At 47.0% G+C, this 23,249-nt stretch overlaps 1 protein-coding gene across 2 annotated transcripts; it reads left to right on the top strand.

The window, feature by feature from the left end:
• Positions 1 to 1,738: 1,738 nt before the first annotated feature.
• USP39 (ubiquitin specific peptidase 39) lies at positions 1,739 to 21,790 on the top strand. 2 transcript variants are annotated; one of them, XR_014567577.1, is made up of 14 exons: positions 1,773 to 2,057; positions 6,215 to 6,284; positions 6,761 to 6,855; positions 9,398 to 9,534; positions 9,898 to 10,050; positions 11,615 to 11,840; positions 15,221 to 15,298; positions 16,426 to 16,493; positions 17,504 to 17,692; positions 18,425 to 19,105; positions 19,201 to 19,280; positions 19,357 to 20,664; positions 20,827 to 20,913; positions 21,314 to 21,790. XR_014567577.1 is itself a non-coding variant. In XM_083753296.1 (13 exons), the coding sequence occupies exons 1-13, from the start codon at positions 1,859 to 1,861 to the stop codon at positions 21,362 to 21,364; spliced, it is 1,632 nt and encodes a 543-aa protein (XP_083609422.1). In that variant the 5' UTR covers positions 1,739 to 1,858; the 3' UTR covers positions 21,365 to 21,790. The 2 variants fall into 2 exon arrangements, 1 of the variants encoding a protein (XP_083609422.1); XM_083753296.1 differs by lacking the exon at positions 19,201 to 19,280 and having other exon boundaries at positions 1,739 to 2,057; positions 18,425 to 18,567; positions 20,529 to 20,664.
• Positions 21,791 to 23,249: the final 1,459 nt, after the last annotated feature.

The raw sequence follows: 23,249 nt of genomic DNA, 5'->3' as shown, positions 1-23,249 counted from the left end.
GATCGCCGAAGAATGGATGCTTTTGAATTATGGTGCTGGAGGAGACTCTTGAGAGTCCCATGGACTGCAAGAAGATCAAACCTCTCCATTCTGAAGGAAATCAGCCCTGAGTGCTCACTGGAAGGACAGATCCTGAAGCTGAGGCTCCAATCCTTTGGCCACCTCATGAGAAGAGAAGACTCCCTGGAAAAGACCCTGGTGTTGGGAAAGATGGAGGGCACAAGGAGAAGGGGACGACGGAGGACGAGATGGTGGGACAGTGTTCTCGAAGCTACCAGCATGAGTTTGACCAAAGTGCGGGAGGCAGTGGAAGACAGGAGGGCCTGGTGTGCTCTGGTCCAAGGGGTCACAAAGAGTCGGACACAACTAAACGACTAAACAACAAGAAATACATTGGATACAACAGCTAGTGCCGCTTGATTGACAAAAGTATCCACTTGCTGCTCTTGCTCCCATTTTCAAAAGATATCTATACATATTGTGCAAATAATAATAATAGTAATTGATACTATACACTACACCAAAATATTTAAATGTTTATTTGAAACTTCCCACCTCACTTCGCCTCCTCTGCCGCCTCCTCTAAAGCAGTGGTGTCAAAGCAGGTGGTGGGTTTACCTAGAGAGGGACATAGGCGTAGCGAATTTAGGTGCCCCCCCCTAAATCCATAAAAATACATAGCTGGGGTTCTGCCCCGACCACAACAAAAGGCCTGCGCCCCCCCGCCCAAATCCTGGATACGCCCATGGGGTGTAGCGCTAAGGGGCGAAGGGACGCTGGAGGTATAAACGACTGCCGGGCTGTGAAAAGCTGGTAGCCCTGGATCGAGTTCATCAGTTTTGTCGAATTAAACGAAATAATTTTATTGGCTATTGAAGAAACGTGTGCAATTAATTGTGACTGTTTTTGAGTTTTGTCACGCTGTTATCTTCCTTAGGGGGTCGTGCAAGGAAACCGCTATTCTAAAAGATGCTTTTTACAGGGCAAGGCCCTGGGAGGTGAGTTTAGAGAGTCAAGGGTTGAGGACGGCGGCCTGAAAATAGTTTGGGAGCCACTGCTAAAAAGTGCCAGGCGCTGCAATTGGAACAAAAGTGGCTGACATCTAGACTAGTGCAAGTGCAGCAAAATGTTGCAGCGCCGAGAGCTCCTGTTCCGTCGCTGTAGCCATTAGCTGTGCCTTGCAAGCCAAAGCATCAAAGGGCCTTTCATGCAGCGCCTGCAAGTCTTAATTTCTTATGACAGCGTTAGCCCTCCGCTTTTGCTGGACTCCCATCAGATGCAGCTTTGAAAGACGAGCAGGCAAATTCTCGGAGGCTGTGCTCCTGGCCACTTGTCTGAGGCAGCCAGCCTCTGTCGAAAACTTTTGCGGGGCACCAGCTGGGGAAAGGCCACCGCTTGGATATCTTTTTTTTAATACTCATAAATATTGGGAATATTCATAAATATTATGAATATTAAATGCTTTGTTGAGCAAAAAATAAAATATTTTTATGAATAAAATAAATAAATAAGAAAGAAAGAAAGAAAAAGCACCGGGTAATGCAGCCCACGATGCACTGCAAATTGCTGCTGGCCTCCTGCAACAGAGCAGATGTGGGCGCCCATCGCACTCCCGAGCAAGGCTGACTCAAGCCTGAGCAAACGCGCTTCCGATGAGCCTGCGCAGCAGCTCGACAGAAGCTACAGGAAAGGGCAAATGAATGCGCATGCGCAAATGAAGGGCGACGCGCGTTGCGGACGCTCTCTGAAGTGACACACGTAGGACGTAGACGCGACCGTTACCCTCCACGTGACGGCAACAACGGCGCGCCGGAGGCTCCTCTGCGCGTGCGCCTGCGAAGGTTGCGCTTCCGCGGCGATGTCCGGGCGGGTGAAGCGGGAGCGGGATTCCCGCCCGCTGTCGGCGCGGAGCTCGCTGTCCAGCCGCGGCCCGCAGGAACCGGGCGGGGAGGGCGGCGCGCCTCGAGGCCTGCGGGTGAAGCGGGAGCCCGCCGACGAGGAACCCCAGGTCAAGCAGGAGCCCCTCGACGAGGACGACGACGACGACGAGCCCACCGGTGGGTGCGGGGGGGGGGAGCCGCCCGTCCATCAATCAACGCGCGCCAACCTGTGGAACTCACTGCCACATGATGTGCGCTGGTGGCCGTAGAGCAGCTGCTTTGCCTGCAGAACGCCCCATGCTCGACCCCCAGTTTAAAGGGCTTGGCGGAGGAAAGAGGGAGCTGCTTCTAGAGAGCTACTGCAGTCTGAGCAGAGAAGAGGTGGATGGACAAGTAGCCTGGGTGTGAGACAGCTTCCTGCATTACTTGCTGGTATCTGGAGCCTCCCTGCACAGATGCAGGATACTTCAGAGTAGTGGACGTTTAAGGGCAGAAGGCATTTTTGCTCTGCTTGGGAGCTGCCTTTTTGGTTGTCCAACTGCAGCTGAAAATAGTGCGCTGGCCTAGAAGGAATCTAGCAGCTCTCCAGGGTTCCACACAGGGGTCTCTTCCAGATTAGGTAGAGATCGAATTGTCTCTGTTTGAGTTATGATCTCTCCCTGAAACCTAGCCACTCTATTGGTAAAATAGAAGCAGTAGTACAGTAGTTGCACATAGTTCTGGCTGACTGTGTGGCTTAATACAATACAGTTTGTAAACCACTCATAAATTTAAAATGTCAGTCGGTGCTGATGCCATATCTGTAAATATCAAGTCTTTGGGTATTTCATAAATTGCCACTTAGTCAATATGAATTGTCAATATGAATTACTCCTTTATGTGACCCCTGTGTGGAGTTACAGTTTGTCAAGAGTCCCTGTTGATGAAACACTATGCATGCTTTTGAATTCTACACAACTCTTTATTTAGTAGTGTGGACAGATAGAATCTTTAAGCTTACAGGTGAAAGTCGAAAAATTAGAATATCATGGAAAAGTTCATTTATTTCAGTAATTCAACTTAAAAGGTGAAACTAATATATGAGATAGACTCATGACATGCAAAGCAAGATATGTCAAGCCTTTATTTGTTATAATTGTGATGATTATGGTGTACAGCTGATGAAAACCCCAAATTAACAATCTCAGAAAATTAGAATATTGTGAAAAGGTGCAGCAGCTATTCAATCCATAACACCTGCAATGGGTTCCTAAGCCTTTGAATGGTCTCTCAGTCTGGTTCAGTAGGAAGCACAATCATGGGGAAGGCTGCTGACCTGAAAGTTATGCAGAAAGCCATCATTGAGACCCTCCACAAGGAGGGAAAGCCTCAAAAGGTAATTGCAGAAGAAGTTGGATGTTCCCAAAGTGCTGTATTGAAGCACATTAATGGAAAGTTATGCAGAAGGGGAAAGTGTGGAAGAAAAAGGTGCACAAGCAGCAGGGATGACCGCAGCCTGGAGAGGATTGTCAGGAAAAGACTATTCAAACGTGTTGGGGACTTTCACAAGGAGTGGACTGAGTGCACCAAGAGCCACCACACACAGATGGATCCTGGAGATGGGCTTCAAATGTCATATTCCTCTTGTCAAGCCGCTCCTGAACAAGAAACAATGTCAGAAGCGTCTTACCTGGGCTAAAGAAAAAAACTGATCTGTTGCTCAGTGGTCCCAAGTCCTCTTTTCTGATGAGAGCAACTTTTGCATCTCATTTGGAAACCATGGACCCAGAGTCTGGAGGAAGAATGGGGAGGCACACAATGTGAGATGCTTGAAGTCCAGTGTGAAGTTTCCACAGTCTGTGTTGATTTGGGGAGCCATGTCATCAGCTGGTGTTGGTCCACTGTGCTTCATTAAGTCCAGGGTTAATGCAGCCGTCTACCAGGAGATTTTGGAGCACTTCATGCTTCCTTCCGCAGACGAGCTTTATGGGGATGCTGATTTCATTTTCCACCAAGACTTGGCACTTGCCCACACTGCCCGAAGTACCAAAACCTGGTTCAATGCCCATGGGATTGCTGTGCTTGATTGGCCAGCAAACTCGCCTGACCTGAACCCCATAGAGAATCTATGGGGCATTGCCAAGAGAAAGATGAGAGACATGAGACCGAACAATGCAGAAGAGCTGAAGGCTGCTATTGAAACATCCTGGTCTTTCATAACACCTCAGCAGTGCCACAGGCTGAGAGCATCCATGCCACGCCACATTGAGGCAGTAATTGATGCAAAAGGGGCCCAAACCAAGTGCTGAGTACATATGCATGCTTCCACTTCTCAGAGGTCCAATATTGCTCTATTTGCAATCCTTGTTTTGCTGATTTCATTTAATATTCTAATTTTGTGAGATTGTTAATTTGGGGTTTTCATCAGCTGTACACCATAATCAAAACAATTGTAACAAATAAAGGCTTGAAATATCTCGCGTTGCATGTCATGAGTCTATCTCATATACAGTGGTGCCCCGCAAGACGAATGCCTCGCTAAACGAAAAACCCGCAAGACAAAAGGGTTTTCCGATTTTTAGCGGCTTTGCAAGACGAATTTCCCTATGGGCTTGCTTCGCAAGACGAAAGCCCATAGGGAAATCTCCAGGGACAGCGGGGAAGCGCAGCGCGCCTTCTCCTCTGTTCCCGGACCTGTCCTAAGGCTTGCGGTGGGAGGTCCGGGAACAGAGGACAAGGCGCGAAGGGCTTCTCCTCTGTTCCCGGGGCTTGCGGTGGGAGGAGGGTTTTTCCTCCCCACCGCCAACATTCAGAACAGCATTCTGAATGTTGGCGGTGGGGAGGAAAGCCCTCCTCCCACCGCAAGCCTTCAGGACAGGTCCGGGAACAGAGGGGAAGGTGCGCAGCGCTTCTCCTCTGTTCCCGGACCTGTCTTGAAGACTTGCGGTGGGAGGAAGGTTTTCCTCCCCACCGCCAACATTCAGAAGGCTGTTCTGAAGGCTGGCGGTGGGAAGAAAAGCCCTTCTCCCCCGCCAGCCTTCAGAAGAGTTCCCGCCTAGGCTGCGGATAGCAGCCTGCTGCCCCGCGCGAGGGGCGCTCTGCTTAAGAGCGCCCTTCGCGAGGGGCAGCAGGCTGCTATCCGCAGCTTGGAGAGCCCTGCGGGGAAGTCCTGCAGGGCTCCCCAAGCTGCGAATGTCTGCCCCGTGCGAGGGGCGCTCTGCTTAAGAGCGCCCCTCGCGCGGGGCAGCAGGCTGCTATCCGCAGCTTGGAGAGCCCTGCGGGGAAGTCCTGCAGGGCTCCCCAAGCTGCGAATGTCTGCCCCGCGCGAGGGGCGCTCTGCTTAAGAGCGCCCCTCGCGCGGGGCAGCAGGCTGATATCCGCAGCTTGGAGAGCCCTGCGGGGGGCAAAAGTCTTTGCTCCCCCCTGCCTGCCTTCCCGGGAGAGCGGAGAAACGCAGCGCTGCGTTTCTCCGCTCTCCCGGGAAGGCAGGCAGGGGGGACAAAGACTTTTGCCCCCCGCCGGCCTTCAGAAGAGGTCGGGGGACAGACTGTCCCCAAACCTGGTCTGAAGGCGGTTTCCATAGGAACGCATTGATTGATTTTCAGTGCATTCCTATGGGAAACCGTGCTTCGCAAGAGGAAAAACTCGCAAGACGAAAAGACTTGAGGAACGAATTAATTTCGTCTTGCGAGGCACCACTATATTAGTTTCACCTTTTAAGTTGAATTACTGAAATAAATGAACTTTTACACAATATTCTAATTTTTCAAGTTTCACCTGTATGTCAGGCTCTTCATCTGGTTAAAGCCAAGCTAATGATCAATACTTGGCACCAAGGTTAATGACAACAATTGAAGTGGTTGATGCTTTCATTCCTAGATAGTTGCTGTCTTAAACACACACTACTGTGATCATGTATTCAGTATTATTGACAGTATTATTGAAAGTGCATCTTTATCCCACTGTAAGGGGTTAAATTGCATAAATTTGTGCTATCTTAGATAAATTTGCACAGGGGATTCTAATACAGTGGTCTGTTGCTGTGGTGTGTTTTTATTCTGCTATTAGCTTCTTCTGTGTCACTTTGCTGCTGAAAAGAGTAACCAAGGAAGCTAATCAATACAAATAATTATTTGGCCAAGGACAAGTTCAATTTGCAGTAGTTCAAATTACTGCATATTTTAAAACTACTTCTGTATGCTTTTTATTCTTTCGTGCTACAGACTCTAGCCTATCTCATATATATATTCATATAAATTTAAATGTGTGTGTTTGTGTGTATTTATATCTATATCTATACATATATCTATAAGAATGTCAGTATAGCATGTTTTTTGTTTGGTCCTCTCTTTCAGTGAAATATGGTCGATTTGACCCAGAGGACCGACGGAGCAGGCACTGCCCATACCTGGACACCATAAACAAGTCAGTACCAAGATGAAGCAAAGCAGGGAGCAGTATATATTGTAGCAATGCACATGCAGAGATTTAAAACCATGTTGGCGGTGGTGAAAAATTCAAATAGGCAGTTTGCAACTTTAGCAAAGATGTAGAATTTCTGGAAATGTTCAAACTATGAGGAACAATTAGTAAACTAAACAAGACTAACTGAAATACATGTAATATTTACTTATTGGATCTAAATTGAGGTTGTTATGGGTTACGTACACCATGGTACAGAAACACTTTAGTGCATCGTATATTTATAAAAAGCAAAGGTGACCTTTTTGGTCCACAAGAAAAACCTCCAAAATCCACAGCTGAGCAGTACCTTTATAGTCCAGTTTTTTTGTGTGTGGTGTCATGTGGACCATGCTGGCTTCCTCCCAGATTAAGTTGAATAGTGTTTGATTGGGGTATCTGTCTGGTGGGATTAATTTACCAATGTTCTTCCACTGTAGGAGCGTTCTCGACTTTGACTTTGAGAAGCTGTGTTCAATCTCGCTCTCCCATATCAACGTTTATGCTTGTTTGGTGTGTGGGAAATATTTTCAGGGTAAGTAAGTATGCTTTGACATTGTATGCTTCCTTTACAGACAGAATACGAGTTCAGTGTGACTACACTACCTCTGTGGCAAATGAACTGGGACCAACCTAGCAGGAGTAGCTGTCATGTGAAATGCCTTGCATGACATTACTGCTAATGTGACTCTTATGATCAAAGAGATCTCACAAATGAAGCTGGGGTGATGGTGATCTATTGTAATCTTTTTACTATACTGCTAGAAGCCTGCAGTCATGGAGTAAATTGATCTGCTGAAATCAGCATTTGAAATGCAGGCGTTAATCTACCCTTGGTTGGTCGTTCGGGTTGGCAGATCACAATGCTGCAGTGGCAACAGAGGTCAGAGGTGGCAACAGTCCCATCAGGGTTTAGATCAGGGGTCAACAAACTTTTTCAGCATTTACACCACAAAGAACTCATAACCCACCTACTTTCAGCAGCCAGAAACACCATAACCAGACACTGGAGAGACCTGTCAGGAGTAAGCATGGACCAATGGTACCAAATAGTATGGGAAACAGCCCTACTAGAAAAATTAACTAATAAACTGAAACTGACACGGGGACAAACAGAAGAAGACACCTTCACCCCGGTATGGCTCCCCTTTATCACATACACAGCCCAACAGGACAATGACAATAATCCACCAACAGCATACAAATCAATATGGCTAACCTACCTCACTCACACACGAAAACAAAGATCACCACAGCCAATCACAAACAAACAATCACATCCTAGGCCAACCCCAACCTCTCTCACCACCAAAGGAACACAAGTGAATAACACAAGCACGCTGACACCAAACTACATACATTAAGCATAATAGAAACACCGCTACCCGACCCCACCCCCATCCATCTCCCCTCCCTCCACCCTCCTTTCTTTTTTTTTTCTTTTCTTTTTTCTTCTCCCCCTAATGCCTCAACAAATGAAATGGATTTGTAAAAATGTTACACGGTGTGGGAATGTTCTGGGGTGCAGGAGAGGATATATTGACTAATTATATCCTTATCCAACTTGTACTAACAAGTTCCCAAAATATCAGCAGAGTTTATAGACATTCCCCTTTAAGTACGCAACGGTAACGCTTGCACAGGTTCGCTAGAACCTCTATAATAATTACTCTGGTAATTTCCCCTTTGTTCCCTCTTAAAATACAAGACACGACACAGTCTTTATAAAAGTATAAAAGAGTTTACTCACGTTCTGTTCACAATATGATCCCAGAAGGTAGGCAGGCTTTAAAAGGTTACATACACTTAGAAATCTATCTTGTAGCAAGATAGCCCTTATCTCCTCTCTTGGCTGGGAGCCAAGAGAGCATCCTTAGATGTTTCCTCATGGAAGGAAGATGGCAGAGAGAGGCAAGAGAGAGATGGCTGGTCTGCCCTGTGCTTTTATCATTACCTGCACAGGTGAGGCCACACCCACCTCTGGTCACATGCGGAGGAAGTCCGTCCCCAGGAAGTTTACCTGCTTGCTGGACAGACATCCCTCCCCATGTTCTAACATGTACACTCTAGGAATGTTGTCATTGACTGCTCCTGTGTTTACATCCCACACACGGGGGGGGGGGGGGGAAATACGAGGCATTATACTTACACTGTAAAACAAGAAAACCCTTAATAAAATATATTTTAAAAAACAAAAACAAACAAACAAAAAACAAACTTTTTCAGCAGGGGGCCGGTCCACTGTCCCTCAGACCTTGTGGGGGTCCGGACTGTATTTTGGGGGGAAATGAATGAATTCCTATGCCCCACAAATAACCCAGAGATGCATTTTAAATAAAAGGACACATTCTATTCATATAAAAATATGCTGATTCCTGGACTGTCCATGGGCCGGATTTAGAAGGCAATTGGGCCAGATCCAGCCCCTGGGCCTTAGTTTGCCTACCCATGGTCTAGATGTCAGTTCTAGCAACTCTGTGCCTCTTTGGCCCATAATCCACAGCCTTCCAAACCTCCTTTGGCTGCCCCTCTACAAATAGGTCTACTTTTCTCCTTTCTGTGTCTCAACTATCCATTGCAGTCCAGGCCATTTCCTTCAGCCACCCTTCCATTGCCCAGGCTCCCTGGTGCTCACTTTCCCCCTCCCTTGCACAAAGTCCTCCAGCCTGTTAAACATGATGCATCTTCTCTCAGTTCTTTATTGTCTCAGTCCTTTTTCTCAAGCTTCATTTCCCAACCAGCTTGGTTCTGCTTTCTGAATCCTTACTGCTCTCTTCCTTCATCTTCCTTGCCTTTGAATCCCCTCGTTACTAATTTCCTTAAATCTGGACCAAGCTGAAAACTTTCCTTTTCATGTGGATTTGAAGTTATTTAGTTTCCAAAGCAGCTGGTTGTTATTTGTCAACTGTGAATTGTATCACTGTAGCTTTACTACCACAAGCACAGTACAATACAGATAACAAATATCCATGGGTAGTTCTTGGGATTGCTCAGGGAAGTTCAGTTACTAGAAGCCAATACTGCAATCCTGTCTTATTCACAGTTTGTTTCTTGCTTGCTTTCTGTCTTCTTTGCAGGTCGGGGCTTGAAATCTCATGCTTACATTCACAGTGTACAGTTCAGCCATCATGTCTTCCTCAACCTTCACACCTTGAAGTTCTATTGTCTGCCAGACAACTATGAAATCATTGACTCTTCACTTGAGGATATCACCGTATGTTGTCTTCCCTATGAAGGATGTGTGTGTGGGGGGGTGGAAACAGTAGGCTCTTGCCAAACATTGTGACTCTGCCACATTGAGCTTCCATGTGCTTTTTCTGCTGCCCCCAACCCTAGTTTCAGAGGCAGTTTATGTTGTGCCCCAGAAAGTTGTCTTTACCTGAGCATGTCTCACATATGTCTGGAATGGAACTTTAGAGATACGTATTTTTGTAGACTTTGTTTTAATCTAGTGAGAACTAAATCTAACTAATTCTTTTTAAAAAATAAATAAATAAACTTTATATTAACTTAAAGGTCAAACCGGAGTTTTCAGCAGCATATTCAGTCCTGTTTATCCTCTCCCCGCCTCTCACAGTATGTCCTGAAGCCCACCTTCACCAAGCAACACATTTCCAACTTGGATAAGCAAGCCAAACTCTCTCGAGCCTATGATGGCACCACATACCTGCCGGGCATTGTGGGATTGAACAACATCAAAGCAAATGATTATGCTAATGCGATTCTCCAGGTATTGTGACATCTTTGTTATGGAGACAAGGGAGGTACTTTAGTGAAGGTTTGGGAGGTTTGATGGCCACCCATTAGAGATGGTTATATAATAGTTGGGTTTTCTGCCTTGTCAGCACGGCTGAACTTGAGAGGTCCCTTCCTAGCCTATAATTCTAAGTATTGAAGGTACTCACAGTAGTCTTAGCCAGCTGTCAGAAATCTTTTCTGTTTTCCAAAAGCTGCTTTAGTTCCACGAGTTTTCTTTTGAGAATGGAATCGTTTTTCACAATTCTCCTTTTTTCTTGGAAGCATTGAGTGGCTAGGAAATTCATCACTATAACGTCAGTGTAAACTTCTCCATGTAAAGGAATTTTGCTCCATTGTGTTGCTGGGATTTGCTTGTTGACCTGACCCTGGGTCAGAGACAAAATGCTGAGGCCAAGGAAGCCACGGAATATGCAGCATGGTTTGTGTGGTTGTTTACGTGTCTAACAGCCTGGTGAACCCAGACTATCTTCTTCCAGATACTTGAACATATTATTTGCTTGTATCTGACCTGTTGGTGCTACCAGCTCAAATACAGACACTGAATTCAAGATAATGGGCAGGGTGGACTTGGGCATAGAATTATAGAGTTGGAAGGGACCATGAGGAATCTTTTGCACTACATAGGGCTCAAACCCATGGCCTTGAGGTGAGGAGTCTCATTCACTACCAGCTGAGCATGTTCAGTTTGTGCCTAGCAATCATCATTCATGCCTTCATAACAGTTACTTAGTACTACTATTTTCTTATTGGCGCCGGGCAGGATTACAAAATTTAGTGCTGGAGTTCCTATAATTCACAGATTAAAATAATAGAATGGGTGAAAGGGAATAATCCAGCCTTCCCCAACCTAAGCCTTTGAGATGTAACCCCGTATCAACCCCAGTCAGCATGACACTCTTTCGGCCCACCATCATACAGCAGTGCTGGCTGGGGCTGTTGGGAATTGTTGCCCAAGACATCTTGAGGGCACCATGCATGGGAAGACTGGAATACACAGTTTTTAAAATTAAATGGAGCAAGGTGATATGGTGGACTTGGGATGGCACTCTGATATTTGTACAGTGGTGCCCCGCAAGACGAATGCCTCGCAAGACGGAAAACCCACTAGACGAAAGGGTTTTCCGTTTTGGAGGTGCTTCGCAAAACAAATTTCCTATGGGCTTGCTTCGCAAGACGAAAATGTCTTGCGAGTTCCTGCGGGGTTTTTTTCCTCCCCCCCTTTTTCCCAAGCCGCTAAGCCGCTTAACAGCTGATCTGCTAAGCCGCTTATCAGCTGATCCGCTAAGCCCGCTAAGCCACTAATAGCGCTAAGCCGCTAATGGGCTTGCTTTGCAAGACGAAAAAACCGCAAGACGAAGAGACTCGCGGAACGGATTCTTTTCATCTTGCGAGGCACCACTGTAGTGTATCTTAAATTAACTGAGTGGGTTACAAAATGTTAGATTTTTAACCTGATACGTTTTTGTGGTAGGAGAGGCTGTACTTTGACATAAGTGGGGTATTTTGTCCCTGATCTTTAACCTCTCCATGCCTAGGCCCTGTCTAATGTCCCACCACTGCGGAATTATTTTTTGGAGGAAGAGAACTACAAGAACATCAAGCGCCCTCCAGGAGACATCATGTTTCTGCTGGTTCAGAGGTTTGGAGAGCTCATGAGGAAACTATGGAATCCTCGAAATTTCAAAGCTCATGTCTCCCCCCATGAAATGCTGCAGGCTGTGGTTCTCTGCAGCAAGAAGAACTTCCAGATCACCAAGCAAGGTGGGACATTAGGGGGGAGCTTACTGTGTTCTGCTGGTACTAAGAGATTAGAGGAACACTGCGGTGGCCAGCTTTATCAGATGTAGCTACTCTTAAATATAGTGGTATCTCGGGTTACAGACACTTCAGGTTACAGACTCTGCTAACCCAGAAATAGTCCCTCAGGTTAAGAACTTTGCTTCAGGATGAGAACATAAATCGCGCAGCGGCAGGGGGAGGCCCCATTAGCTAAAGTGGTACCACAGGTTAAGAACGGATCTCCAGAACGAATTAAGTTCTCAACCAGAAGTACCACTGTAATGGCAGGCAACTCTCTAGAGGGTTTTATTTATTTTAATGGATTTCATCTTCCTCTTCCTCCAAGGAAGTTGCACAGTACCTGATAAGTATTTCTCATTATTTGCCCTCCCCACATTCTGAACCCTCCTTCTATGACCTCTGTCCATAGCTCTAGTGGTTTTCTCCAAACCATTGTCTGCCTTTTCCACCTTCAGCTCAACTCAACTGTTGCTCTACTTTGTCAACCTACTTTTCACCCCTCTGTTCCTCAGGCCCTTTCTCCATCCCACTCAGTATTTCCTTCCTCCTCTTGCATGGCTGGATGCCTCTGGAGAAGAACAGGAGTGTAAATAAATAACAAGAGGGGGAGGACTTGTAAATGTTGAGCACCTTGGCCCCTTCTTTTGCTAGGACTGAAGCTCATGATTGCCCACCTCATAGGAAGGTGGTTGGCTTTTAACTGTAGAGCAGACTTCCCTGCCTCAGTGCTGGGGCTGATGGGAGTTGTAGTCCAAAAGATCTGGTTACAGAAGGCTGCTGAAGAGGTGAGAGTTCTTGTGCCCAGCAGTGTGCTAGGCTTATAGCCCTGCTCTACCTCGAACTGCCTTCAGAAGTTGTCAGAGAGTGGAAAAATTAAATTACAGAGTTATGAAAAAATGAAGTCTAAAGTACGAGATTGGCTTCATTACCATCAAATAATGGAGGTGTTTAAACAAGACAGGAAAATGGGCTTCCAGATGGAGAGATCAAAACTAGAAACAGAACTGTTAGAACCCAATACTAAGAATTTGTCAAGAATGTACAACCTGCTGTTGAAGTGGAATACACTAGATGAGACAGTTAAATCAGCTATGATCAAATGGGCACAAGACATTGGTTATGACATTATGTTTGCTGACTGGGAACAGTTATGGACCACCGGTATAAAATTTACGGCATGTAATGCCTTAAGAGAAAATATTATGAAAATGATTTACAGGTGGTACATGACCCCAGTCAAGCTTGCAAAAATCTATCATCTGCCCAATAATAAATGCTGGAAATGTAATGCGGCTGAAGGTACTTTCTATCACCTTTGGTGGACTTGCCCGAGGATTAAGGCCTTCTGGGAAATGATTTATAATGAAATTAAGAAGGTACTTAAATGTACAGTGGTGCCCCGCAAGACGAATGCCTTGCTAAACGAAAAACCCGCAAGACGAAAGGGTTTTCCGATTTTTTAGCGGCTTCGCAAGACGAATTTCCCTATGGGCTTGCTTCGCAAGACGAAAGCCCATAGGGAAATCTCCGGGGACAGCGGGGAAGCGCAGCGCGCCTTCTCCTCTGTTCCCGGACCTGTCCTAAGGCTTGCGGTGGGAGGTCCGGGAACAGAGGACAAGGCGCGAAGGGCTTCTCCTCTGTTCCCGGGGCTTGCGGTGGGAGGAGGGTTTTTCCTCCCCACCGCCAACATTCAGAACAGCATTCTGAATGTTGGCGGTGGGGAGGAAAGCCCTCCTCCCACCGCAAGCCTTCAGGACAGGTCCGGGAACAGAGGGGAAGGTGCGCAGCGCTTCTCCTCTGTTCCCGGGGCTTGCGGTGGGAGGAAGGTTTTTCCTCCCCACCGCCAACATTCAGAACAGCATTCTGAATGTTGGCGGTGGGGAGGAAAGCCCTCCTCCCACCGCAAGCCTTCAGGACAGGTCCGGGAACAGAGGGGAAGGTGCGCAGCGCTTCTCCTCTGTTCCCGGGGCTTGCGGTGGGAGGAAGGTTTTTCCTCCCCACCGCCAACATTCAGAACAGCATTCTGAATGTTGGCGGTGGGGAGGAAAGCCCTCCTCCCCCCAGCCTTCAGAAGAGTTCCCGCCTAGGCTGCGGATACCAGCCTGCTGCCCCGCGCGAGGGGCAGACATTCGCAGCTTGGGGAGCCCGCAAGACTTCCCCTGCAGGGCTCCCCAAGCTGCGAATGTCTGCCCCTCGCGCGGGGCAGCAGGCTGGTATCCGCAGCTTGGAGAGCCCTCTGGACCTCTTCTGAAGGCGGGTGGGGGGCAAAAGTCTTTGTCCCCCCTGCCTGCCTTCCCGGGGGATTTTAAAATGCTGGCGGGCGGCAGCGCTGCCGCCCGCCAGCATTTTAAGATCGCCCTGGACAGCGGAGAAGTCCTCTGCTGTCCCGGGGTTTTTAAAATGCTGGCGGGCGGCAGCGAAGGCTTCGCTGCCGCCCGCCAGCATTTTAAAATCGCCCCAGGACAGCAGAGGACTTCTCCGCTGTCCCGGGAAGGGGGGGGAGCAAAGACTTTCGCCCCCCCCCGTCGGCCTTCAGAAGAGGTCGGGGGACAGACTGTCCCCAAACCTGGTCTTAAGGCGGTTTCCATAGAAACGCATTGATTGATTTTCAATGCATTCCTATGGGAAACCGTGCTTCGCAAGACGAAAAACTCGCAAGACGAAAAGACTTGCGGAACGAATTAATTTCGTCTTGCGAGGCACCACTGTATTTTTCATAAGAAACCAGAGGCATTTCTCCTGGGCATGGTCGGCCAACTGGTGTCAAGGAAGGATAGGACGTTTTTTATGTACGCTACCACAGCAGCAAGGATCCTTTTAGCTAAGTATTGGAAGACACAAGAACTACCCACGCTGGTAGAATGGCAGACGAAGGTGATTGACTACATGGGACTGGCGGAGATGACGGGCAGAATCTGTGACCAAGAAAAAGAGACGGTGGAAGAAGACTGGAAGAAATTTAAAGTATATCTCAAGAATTGTTGTAAAATTAATGAGTACTAAAATGTCAAGGGAAAGGAAAATATAGAATTACAGCTGTAATTGATTAGGAGAAGAAGCTAAAAAAGAAAATGAGTAATTAGTTAATTGGAGCGAGGGGTTGTTGAAGAAATTTTAAAACAGAGATGCAGAAAAGGGGAGGTAAGGGGAAGTCTGGGAAGTAAGGTTTATGAAAAAGAGGTTTTGAAATTATACATGTTTATATGTTTTGTTTGTCTATGTACTGTGTTGTTTTGTTTTAATTTGTGTTGGAAAATCAATAAAAAATCATTATAAAAAAAACAAAAACAGAAGTTGTCACTTTTTCATGCTTTTCATCTCCATCTTTTCCCTCGTTGCAGGTGATGGGGTTGACTTTCTGTCCTGGTTCCTGAATGCCTTGCATTCTGCTCTTGGGGGGACAAAGAAGAAGAAAAAGAGTAAGTAAAAGAGGTTGAGACCTCTGCAATAACCCATGTGCTGTGTTTCAGGTATACATACAGCCGCGCAAAATGCAGGAAAAGATACAACATCATTAAAGATGTATGCAGTACTACAGGTAGCCATTTGAAATCAAGCAGTCAAAACTATAAACCACCTGGGTGATTTTTAATTTTTGTAAGTATTCACCTGAGCAAAGGGGCTGTCAAGTAACCTTCCCTTGGGAGTGAGTTCCAGAGGTGGGTGTAACAACAGGAAAGGACTGTCTATTTACACCTTAACCACAGGTGGGACCAGTGGAAGGGTCCCTGAGTGTCTTACTACAAAGAAAGTTTACATGGAAAGATCAAGTTATTGAGGTATTCTGGTCTTAAAACATTGAGAGCTTTGAAATTAAAGCCAGCACCTTGAGTTGGGGTTAGATAGTCTATGAAGCTGATTGAAGACTGGCAAGATGCAGGGAATTTGCTCTGTCCCAGTTACTGCAGTGTACAGAAGTTCAGGTACTAGCTGTAGCTTCCAGACGGTCTTCAAGGGCAGTCCAACAAGCTGTGCTTTGCAGTAGTCCAAGTAGGACAATAACATACAGTAATTGTGGCTAGGATACCTCTGACTAGTAGAAGCCATACCTGATGAACGTAAGCCCAGAGGAAGGGTCTTCATTTGTCCAAGGCCATATGTGCTCCTAGTGATATGGCTGGATCCAGTACCCCTTCCCTAATTGGAAACCTGCTGTTCAAGGTGTCAAGTGCAACTCCAATCCAGAACAGGCTACACACCATCTTCCAAATCCGATGATCATTTCCCAGATTCTCAGGATTGAGCTTAAAGAAGTAGATGTTTACACTGATTTTGCACCCCAATTCCATTGGTCGCCAGTTAATGAACTGGGATGAACGTGAAGGGCTGGCATTCACCTTTAATGTCTTTTTCATTGCATTTATTTCTTTTATCCCCCTTTTCCTTCCTGAGAAAATTGCAAAGTGACTAATGGCCAACAGAGGAAAATGGAACATAAACTATTAGAATAATTAGTATAACAAAGAAGCATATATATCAGACTTTGAGGAGGTTGGCAAGAAGGGATGAAAAGCAATTTCCTTTACTTTGTTCTTTATGTCTGTAGCCATTGTGACAGACGTTTTCCAGGGCTCCATGCGGATATTCACCAAGAAATTGCCACACCCTGATCTGGTGAGTTCTTTATTGTAAGGGTTAGATTTTCTTGATTACAAAAGAGAAAAGCACATGGGGTCGGGAAAACCTTGATGGTGAGAGGTGGCCAATGCTTGTTGAGCCTGTCACTGCAGGAAAGTACATTGTAGAGTTTAAGTAGTGACACAAGCAGTCCTAAGTCTGTGTTTGACCATGTAGATCAGTGGGTTCCAAAGTGGGCAATACCATCCTCTGGGGGGGGAGTGGGGTTACCAGGGTGACGCTAAGAGCCTGAAATGTCTCAAGACCACAGGACCTCAAGGATCTCCATTTGAACCTACCTGGACACTGAGATCTGGGCCTTTTCTGCAGTGGCTCCCTGCTTGTGGAATGCTCTCCCCAGGCCTCCCTAGGGAGGCACCTTCATTATACCCCTTTAGGCACCGGGCAAATAGGTTCCTCTTTACCCAGGCTGATTGACATCCCTTTTAAATGTGTTGTGGAAGGGGGCATTATCAGTTTGTTTTTGTTTTTATTATGTATTTTGTGTTTCTATTGTAATGTTATGTGAACTGCCCTGAGTTTTACGGGTATACAAATCTAATGAAGAATAAATAATGAGGAGGCTATGGCTGTCAGACTTTGAATAGCTGGTATTACTGGATCAAGGCCATCAGTTTTGTTGAGTTGATTAAATTAAATAGGTTTAACAATTTTTAATAAATGTGCAATTAGTTGCCACTGTTTTGAATTGTCTTACAATCTTTCTTAGTGGGTTGTGCAAACTACTATTCTGAATAATGCTTTTAATAGGATAGGGGGCTCTGGGGGATGAGTTTATGGAACCAAGGGGGTGGGGTCCCGAAAAGATTTGGGAAACACCTTTGAAGGCAGTCAGTAAACACTTCTGTATATATCAAAGTCTGGTGGCCTGAAGGTTCCTCACACCTTTCTTACTGGAGCCTTGCATCCAGCTGTGTCTGCCACAAGTCTTTTTCTCCTGCACTACCTGCTTTGCTTTTCTCATTCTCTGTGTCTCCCTCTCTCAGCCAGCAGAGGAGAAGGAGCAGCTGCTCCAGAATGACGAATACCAGGAGAAAATGGTGGAATCCACTTTCATGTATCTAACCCTGGACCTCCCCACGGCTCCCCTGTACAAGGATGAGAAGGAGCAACTCATCATTCCCCAAGTACCGCTTTTCAACATCCTGGCCAAGTTCAACGGAATTACAGAGAAGGTAACTGTACATTCTCCCCTCTCTGCTTCCACACCCACATCCCCCACCAAGGAGGATTGGAGCTGGAAGCCACAATCCAGATTGACAGGTCCATGGTGCCGACTTCAGGCATCACATCTTCCAAATGTTGGTATCGTGACACTCTCATTAATCAGTGGAGAAAAACGTGGCTTGAAATGGGGAACACGAGACTGTGTAGGATATAAATGCAATCAATAAAATAACAAGGGAAACAAAGGGCACTGGGGTGCAGAAGGGAGGAACAAGCTGACTTTTATTAGAACAATCCCAAGAAAGATCCCACAAAAAGGGAATGTTGAAGTTTTTGGTGAGAGAACTCTTGAGATTTGGATTCCCATTTGGGGGAAGGGCTCCTTGGGGCAGACTTTGCCAGCCATGTACCCTCCAGATATTTTGTACAGCTGTAAGAAGGGAGCGCGGCTGTGGTGCCTGGGGTTGATGGAGTCGTAGTCCAGAGCATTGGGAGGGGATGTCCGGGGTGGGGAAGGTGGGCTTTAGTGCCCTGGGCCAAGCGGGGATTATCAAGGGAAGCCCATTGTTCTAGTTCTGTGCCTAAACATGGTTTACTTTTTTCTCACATAAAAGTGGTGCTTTGGGTGGATGCAGGGCAATCATTCTAGAGGAAAAGAGATCCCAGAGTCGCAGAGTTCAGCACAGTGCAAGATACCCTGAGAAAAGTATGTTTCCAAGCATTGTTTTTGTCTCCTTCAGGAATATAAAACCTATAAGGAGAACTTCCTAAAGCGTTTCCAGCTCACCAAGTTGCCTCCTTACCTCATCTTCTGCATCAAGAGGTTCACCAAAAACAATTTCTTTGTGGAGAAGAACCCCACCATTGTCAACTTCCCCATCACGTAGGTGCTGCCTTTCTCTATGGGATGCGGCCGTGACCTGTGTCCTGGTTTGTCTTCATGGACTTGAGGTGCTGTCTGATGCAAAGGCTCCCAGAGCTGCCTGCAGATATCAGTGTTGAGTCAGTCCCTGCTCTCAGACTTACAATCTGAAAGAGAAAATACAGAAAGGGAAATGGCTTGAAAGGGAAAAAGAAAACCCAGGCACTTTTTCTTAGAGTTCTTAAAATGACCAGTTGCCATTGTGTTGCTCTATACCAGGGGTCAGCAACCTTTTTCAGCCATGAGCCAGTCCACTGTCCCTCAAACCATGTGGTGGGCCGGATGATATTTTGAAGAAAAAAATGAACGAATTCCTATGCCCCACAAAAACCCAGGGATGCATTTTAAATAAAAGCACACATTCAACTCATGTAAAAACACGCTGATTCCCTGACCGTCCACGGGCCGGATTGAGAAGGTGATTGGGCCGCATCCAGCCCCCAGGCCTTAGGTTGCCTACCCCTGCTTTATACAAACCCAACCCAGCCTCATGCTCTTAGTGTTTTGGACTACAACTCTCATCAGCCCCAGCAAGCATGGCCGTGCTCCCATCAGCTCCAGCATTATATGGCCTCGCTTGCTGGGGCTGATGAGATTTGTAGTTGAAAACACCCGACAGCATCAAATTGCGGAAGGCCTCTATATTGAGGCAGACCATTAGTCAGTCTTCTTTGGTATTGTCCATACTGACTGGCTAGGATTCTCCAGAGATTTTCCCAGCAGTCTTTCCTCCCTCTGAGTGCAAAGCAGAGCTCACTCCATTGGCTCTGGTGTGAGAGGCTGCCTCCATCAAGCACCTTCTGCCCCTGAACTGTGCCAGCAGCTGGCCATGTATGTCATGTTTTTTAGATTGTAAGCCTGTGGACAGGGACTGTCTTATTTTGATTGTATGTAAGCTGTTCTGAGAGCCTTTGGGGCTGAAGAGCGAGGTACTAATGCTCTAAATAAATAATAATACCTGGGGATGTCAAGAATTTTAATTTCCATTTTTATTTCAAGTATTTGCGCACCACTTTTCATCAAGCTGCTTTTCATCAAGCAGGGGCACTGACATTCTCAGTGCAGTGGCAGTGGGGGGCATTACTGTCAGGAACCACCATTACTACCACCAAGATAAAAGCTTGTTTCTCTCCTTTCTGCAGCTGCCTATCAATTCAGAGGCCAGAGAGCCATTTTTCTGGAAGTAGTGACAGTGGAAACCATTCACTGGCAGCCCACTTGGGGTGGGAGAGAGCAGCCTGTATACCACCCTCTTAGCCCCTTCTTTAAAACTAGTTTATGGCAATGGCTCTACAGGTGATTATAGCTGCTGGCACAGACTTTGCCTCTTACTGTACACTTCTGAGTATTGCCTACAGCATTCTGAGCAGGGTCTCAGCAGGAGTGAGCCTTTCCCGCATTTCACTTTTGTAAGTCTCCTGGTTCTCACAGTTTTGACCCATCCCATGCTGGCATTCAAATAATTGGACACTGGTTCTTGAAACTGTCAAGTAAAGGAGGTCGTACCTTCTCTCTGTCTCTCTGTTTCCTGTTTCTTTCAGCATACAAACCTATATATTTGTTACTAACCCTTGGACGTTGCAAACCTTGAACCAGGCTATCAGACCTGAAGCAGAAGGCGCTCTATTTGGCAGGGGTCCACACATTTTGGCTTGCTTACTAGTCAAAGTGTGTAGCTGTCAACAGCCCCCTTCCAGGGGGCTTCTCCCATGCAAGTGTGACTTTTGCAGGATGCACTGCAGCAGCTCTAGTAGTGGCACCACTCGAGCCCAGCAAGCAGGATTTCTGGGCTGAGCATGTTGGCTGACCATTCAAGGCTGGCAGGCAACTTTCTGAACTGTATGGGCCTCTGTCTTTCAAAAGGGAGGCTGCAGGCACTCCTCTATCTTACATTTTCTCACTTGCCTCCCTTCCTTCTGTAGGAATGTAGATCTCCGGGAATACCTGTCTGAGGAAGTGCAGGCTGTACATAAGAACACAACCTATGATCTCATCGCAAACATCGTGCATGATGGGAAACCAACAGAAGGGGCCTACCGGATACATGTATTGCACCATGTGAGTCTTAACTCAGACTTGCTCTTGTTGACTCCTGAGATTTTGAAAGTGGCATTCAAAATGCAGCTTTTACTTGGTCCGAGTTCCAGCAGCAAACTCTTTTGCCGTGTTGTTCTCCTTGCTGCCTCTCTCCTGATGTGGCTTTCCTTCCTGGTGTTTCAGGGCACAGGCAAGTGGTATGAGCTGCAGGATTTGCAGGTGACAGACATTCTTCCCCAGATGATCACCCTCTCTGAGGCTTACATTCAGGTTGGTACTGGGTTTTGCTGATGGTGGTGGTGGGGTTTTGAAGAGAGCTCTAGTTTTGCTAGGTAGTGAAATCCCATGGAAACCGCCTGCTGTGCCTTTTGCCACCGTAAGGTCCCAGGGAGCCCTCAAGAGCACAAAAAGGCCCTGCAGGGCCCCAACACAAGCAGCAATGAGGTGCCTGCAGGTGACATCTCTCTCTGTGTGCAAGCTTTGCAGATTTTGCTGTTGGGGGTAAAGCATAAACCCTAAACAAGTGGGCTGGAATCAGTCTGGCTCTAACAGGAGTAACTCCTTTCCGTGGCATAAGAAGAAGCCTGAGTGCAGTTGCACAGGCAGCTGAAGTAGGCAACAAAGTTTGGTTGCATGCAATCTCTGCTTACAATGCGTTTCGATTCTGTAGATCTGGAAAAGACGAGATAGCAAAGAGGAGACCAACCAGCAAGGGGCTTGAAAAGGGAAACGGAGAGCGCCAGAAGGATGCAGATGCAATCACAGCATCACCTCTACTGTGAAATGGAAACTGGTGTTTGGTGTTCGGTCAGTCAAGCTGGTGTTGTCTTTTAGAAGCCTCTCTCTTCCTGCTGCTGGCTCTGCTCATTAAGCAGCCCAGCAGGCAATGGACTCCTTGGTGCCACTTGGCAGCTCAGTCCTGGCTATGTTCTCATTGGAGAAGAACTAGCAAGAAGACAGGGCAAGAGTGTATTTTCTTGACTTCTTTGGGCACAGCTAATTGCATCCCATTTCACTGTCCAGCAAGTCTATCTAGTGCTGAAATCAATTTTAGGGGGCGACAGGAGAAGGCCTTCCCCTTGCGTTTTGTTCAAGGCTCCTACTTCTGAGTCCTGTGTGCATTAAATGTGTATACTTGGTTTTCTAATATGGTATGTCTTTTCTCCAGAGCAAACCCTTTTGCTGAAAACTGGACTAGCATTCAGCAGAAATGGTGACGTGATGAGCAAGTGCAGTGATGGCTAAAGTGAGTGTGGCTGAAGGGTGGAAGGGGTCATGTCCTCTTATTAACTTCATTTGCATCAATGACATCCCTAGGTCATGTCCGCTCTCTGTAGTTGTTATTAATTTCCACCCCTTCCCTCCTTTGCCACAATAGCTTCCCAATAATAATAATAATAATAATAATAATAATAATAATAATTTATTATTATTTATACCCCGCCCATCTGGCTGAGTTTCCCCAGCCACTCTGGGCGGCTCCCAATCAGTGTTAAAAACAGTACAGCATTACATATTAAAAACTTCCCTGAATGCCCTTAATGTAGTGAAGCAGGATTATGATGGCAGGTGGAGAATGAACACTCTGCCATTCCTCCCCCTTCACAGCCATCCCAGTCAGGTGCCACTTCCATTTGGATGACCACCAGAAATCCCTTTGGTGGCCTCTTACGGCCTGCAGGCCACAGTTTAGCCACCTGAGTTGGAAAGTAGCACTTAACTTGGACACTGTTTTTGCTAATAACCTGGAATCGACAGGGGAAACCCACATGGCCTGAAGGTGTTGCTGTGTAATGCCAGGTCAATGATGAATAAAACCACTGCCATCCACGACCTGATTGTGGATGGAGGATTTGACCTGGCATGTGTGACAGAGACCTGGTTGGAGGAAGCAGATGGGCCTGTCCTTGCCGCTGCTTGCCCACCAGGTTTCTCTTACGCACAGCAACCCAGGTCATGTGGGCGGGGGGGAGGGGGTTTGCAGTGATTTTTAGGAAGTCACTAGCTTGCACCAGGGGACGCAGGTGGCGCTGTGGGTTAAAGCCTCAGCGCCTAGGACTTGCCAATCGAAAGGTCGGCGGTTCGAATCCCTGCGGCGGGGTGCGCTCCCGCTGCTCGGTCCCAGCACCTGCCAACCTAGCAGTTCGAAAGCACCTCCGGGTGCAAGTAGATAAATAGGGACCGCTTACCAGCGGGAAGGTAAACGGCGTTTCCGTGTGCGGCTCTGGCTCGCCAGATGCAGCTTTGTCACGCTGGCCACGTGACCCGGAAGTGTCTCCGGACAGCGCTGGCCCCTGGCCTCTTGAGTGAGATGGGCACACAACCCCAGAGTCTGTCAAGACTGGCCCGTACGGGCAGGGGTACCTTTACCTTTACCTTTAGCTTGCACCAGGAGTCCTACTGGGAAGATCCAGTTTTCTGAGTGCATGTTCTGGAAGTTGGGCAATAGGGGCAGTACAGGATTCCTTTTGGTGTACCGACCTCCCTGCTGCACCAAGGATTCCCTGTCCGAGCTGCTTCAGGTCGTGGCGGATTTTCTCCTGGAGACACCTAGTTTTGTTGTCCTAGGGGATTTTAACATCCATGCCGACACGACCTTACAAGGG

The sequence above is a fragment of the Podarcis gaigeae genome (genome assembly GCF_964106915.1).
Source record: "Podarcis gaigeae genome assembly, chromosome: 8".
Lineage (NCBI taxonomy): Eukaryota > Metazoa > Chordata > Lepidosauria > Squamata > Lacertidae > Podarcis > Podarcis gaigeae.
Note: the sequence above shows the minus strand (reverse complement) of the source record. Positions and strands in the feature narration are given on the sequence as shown.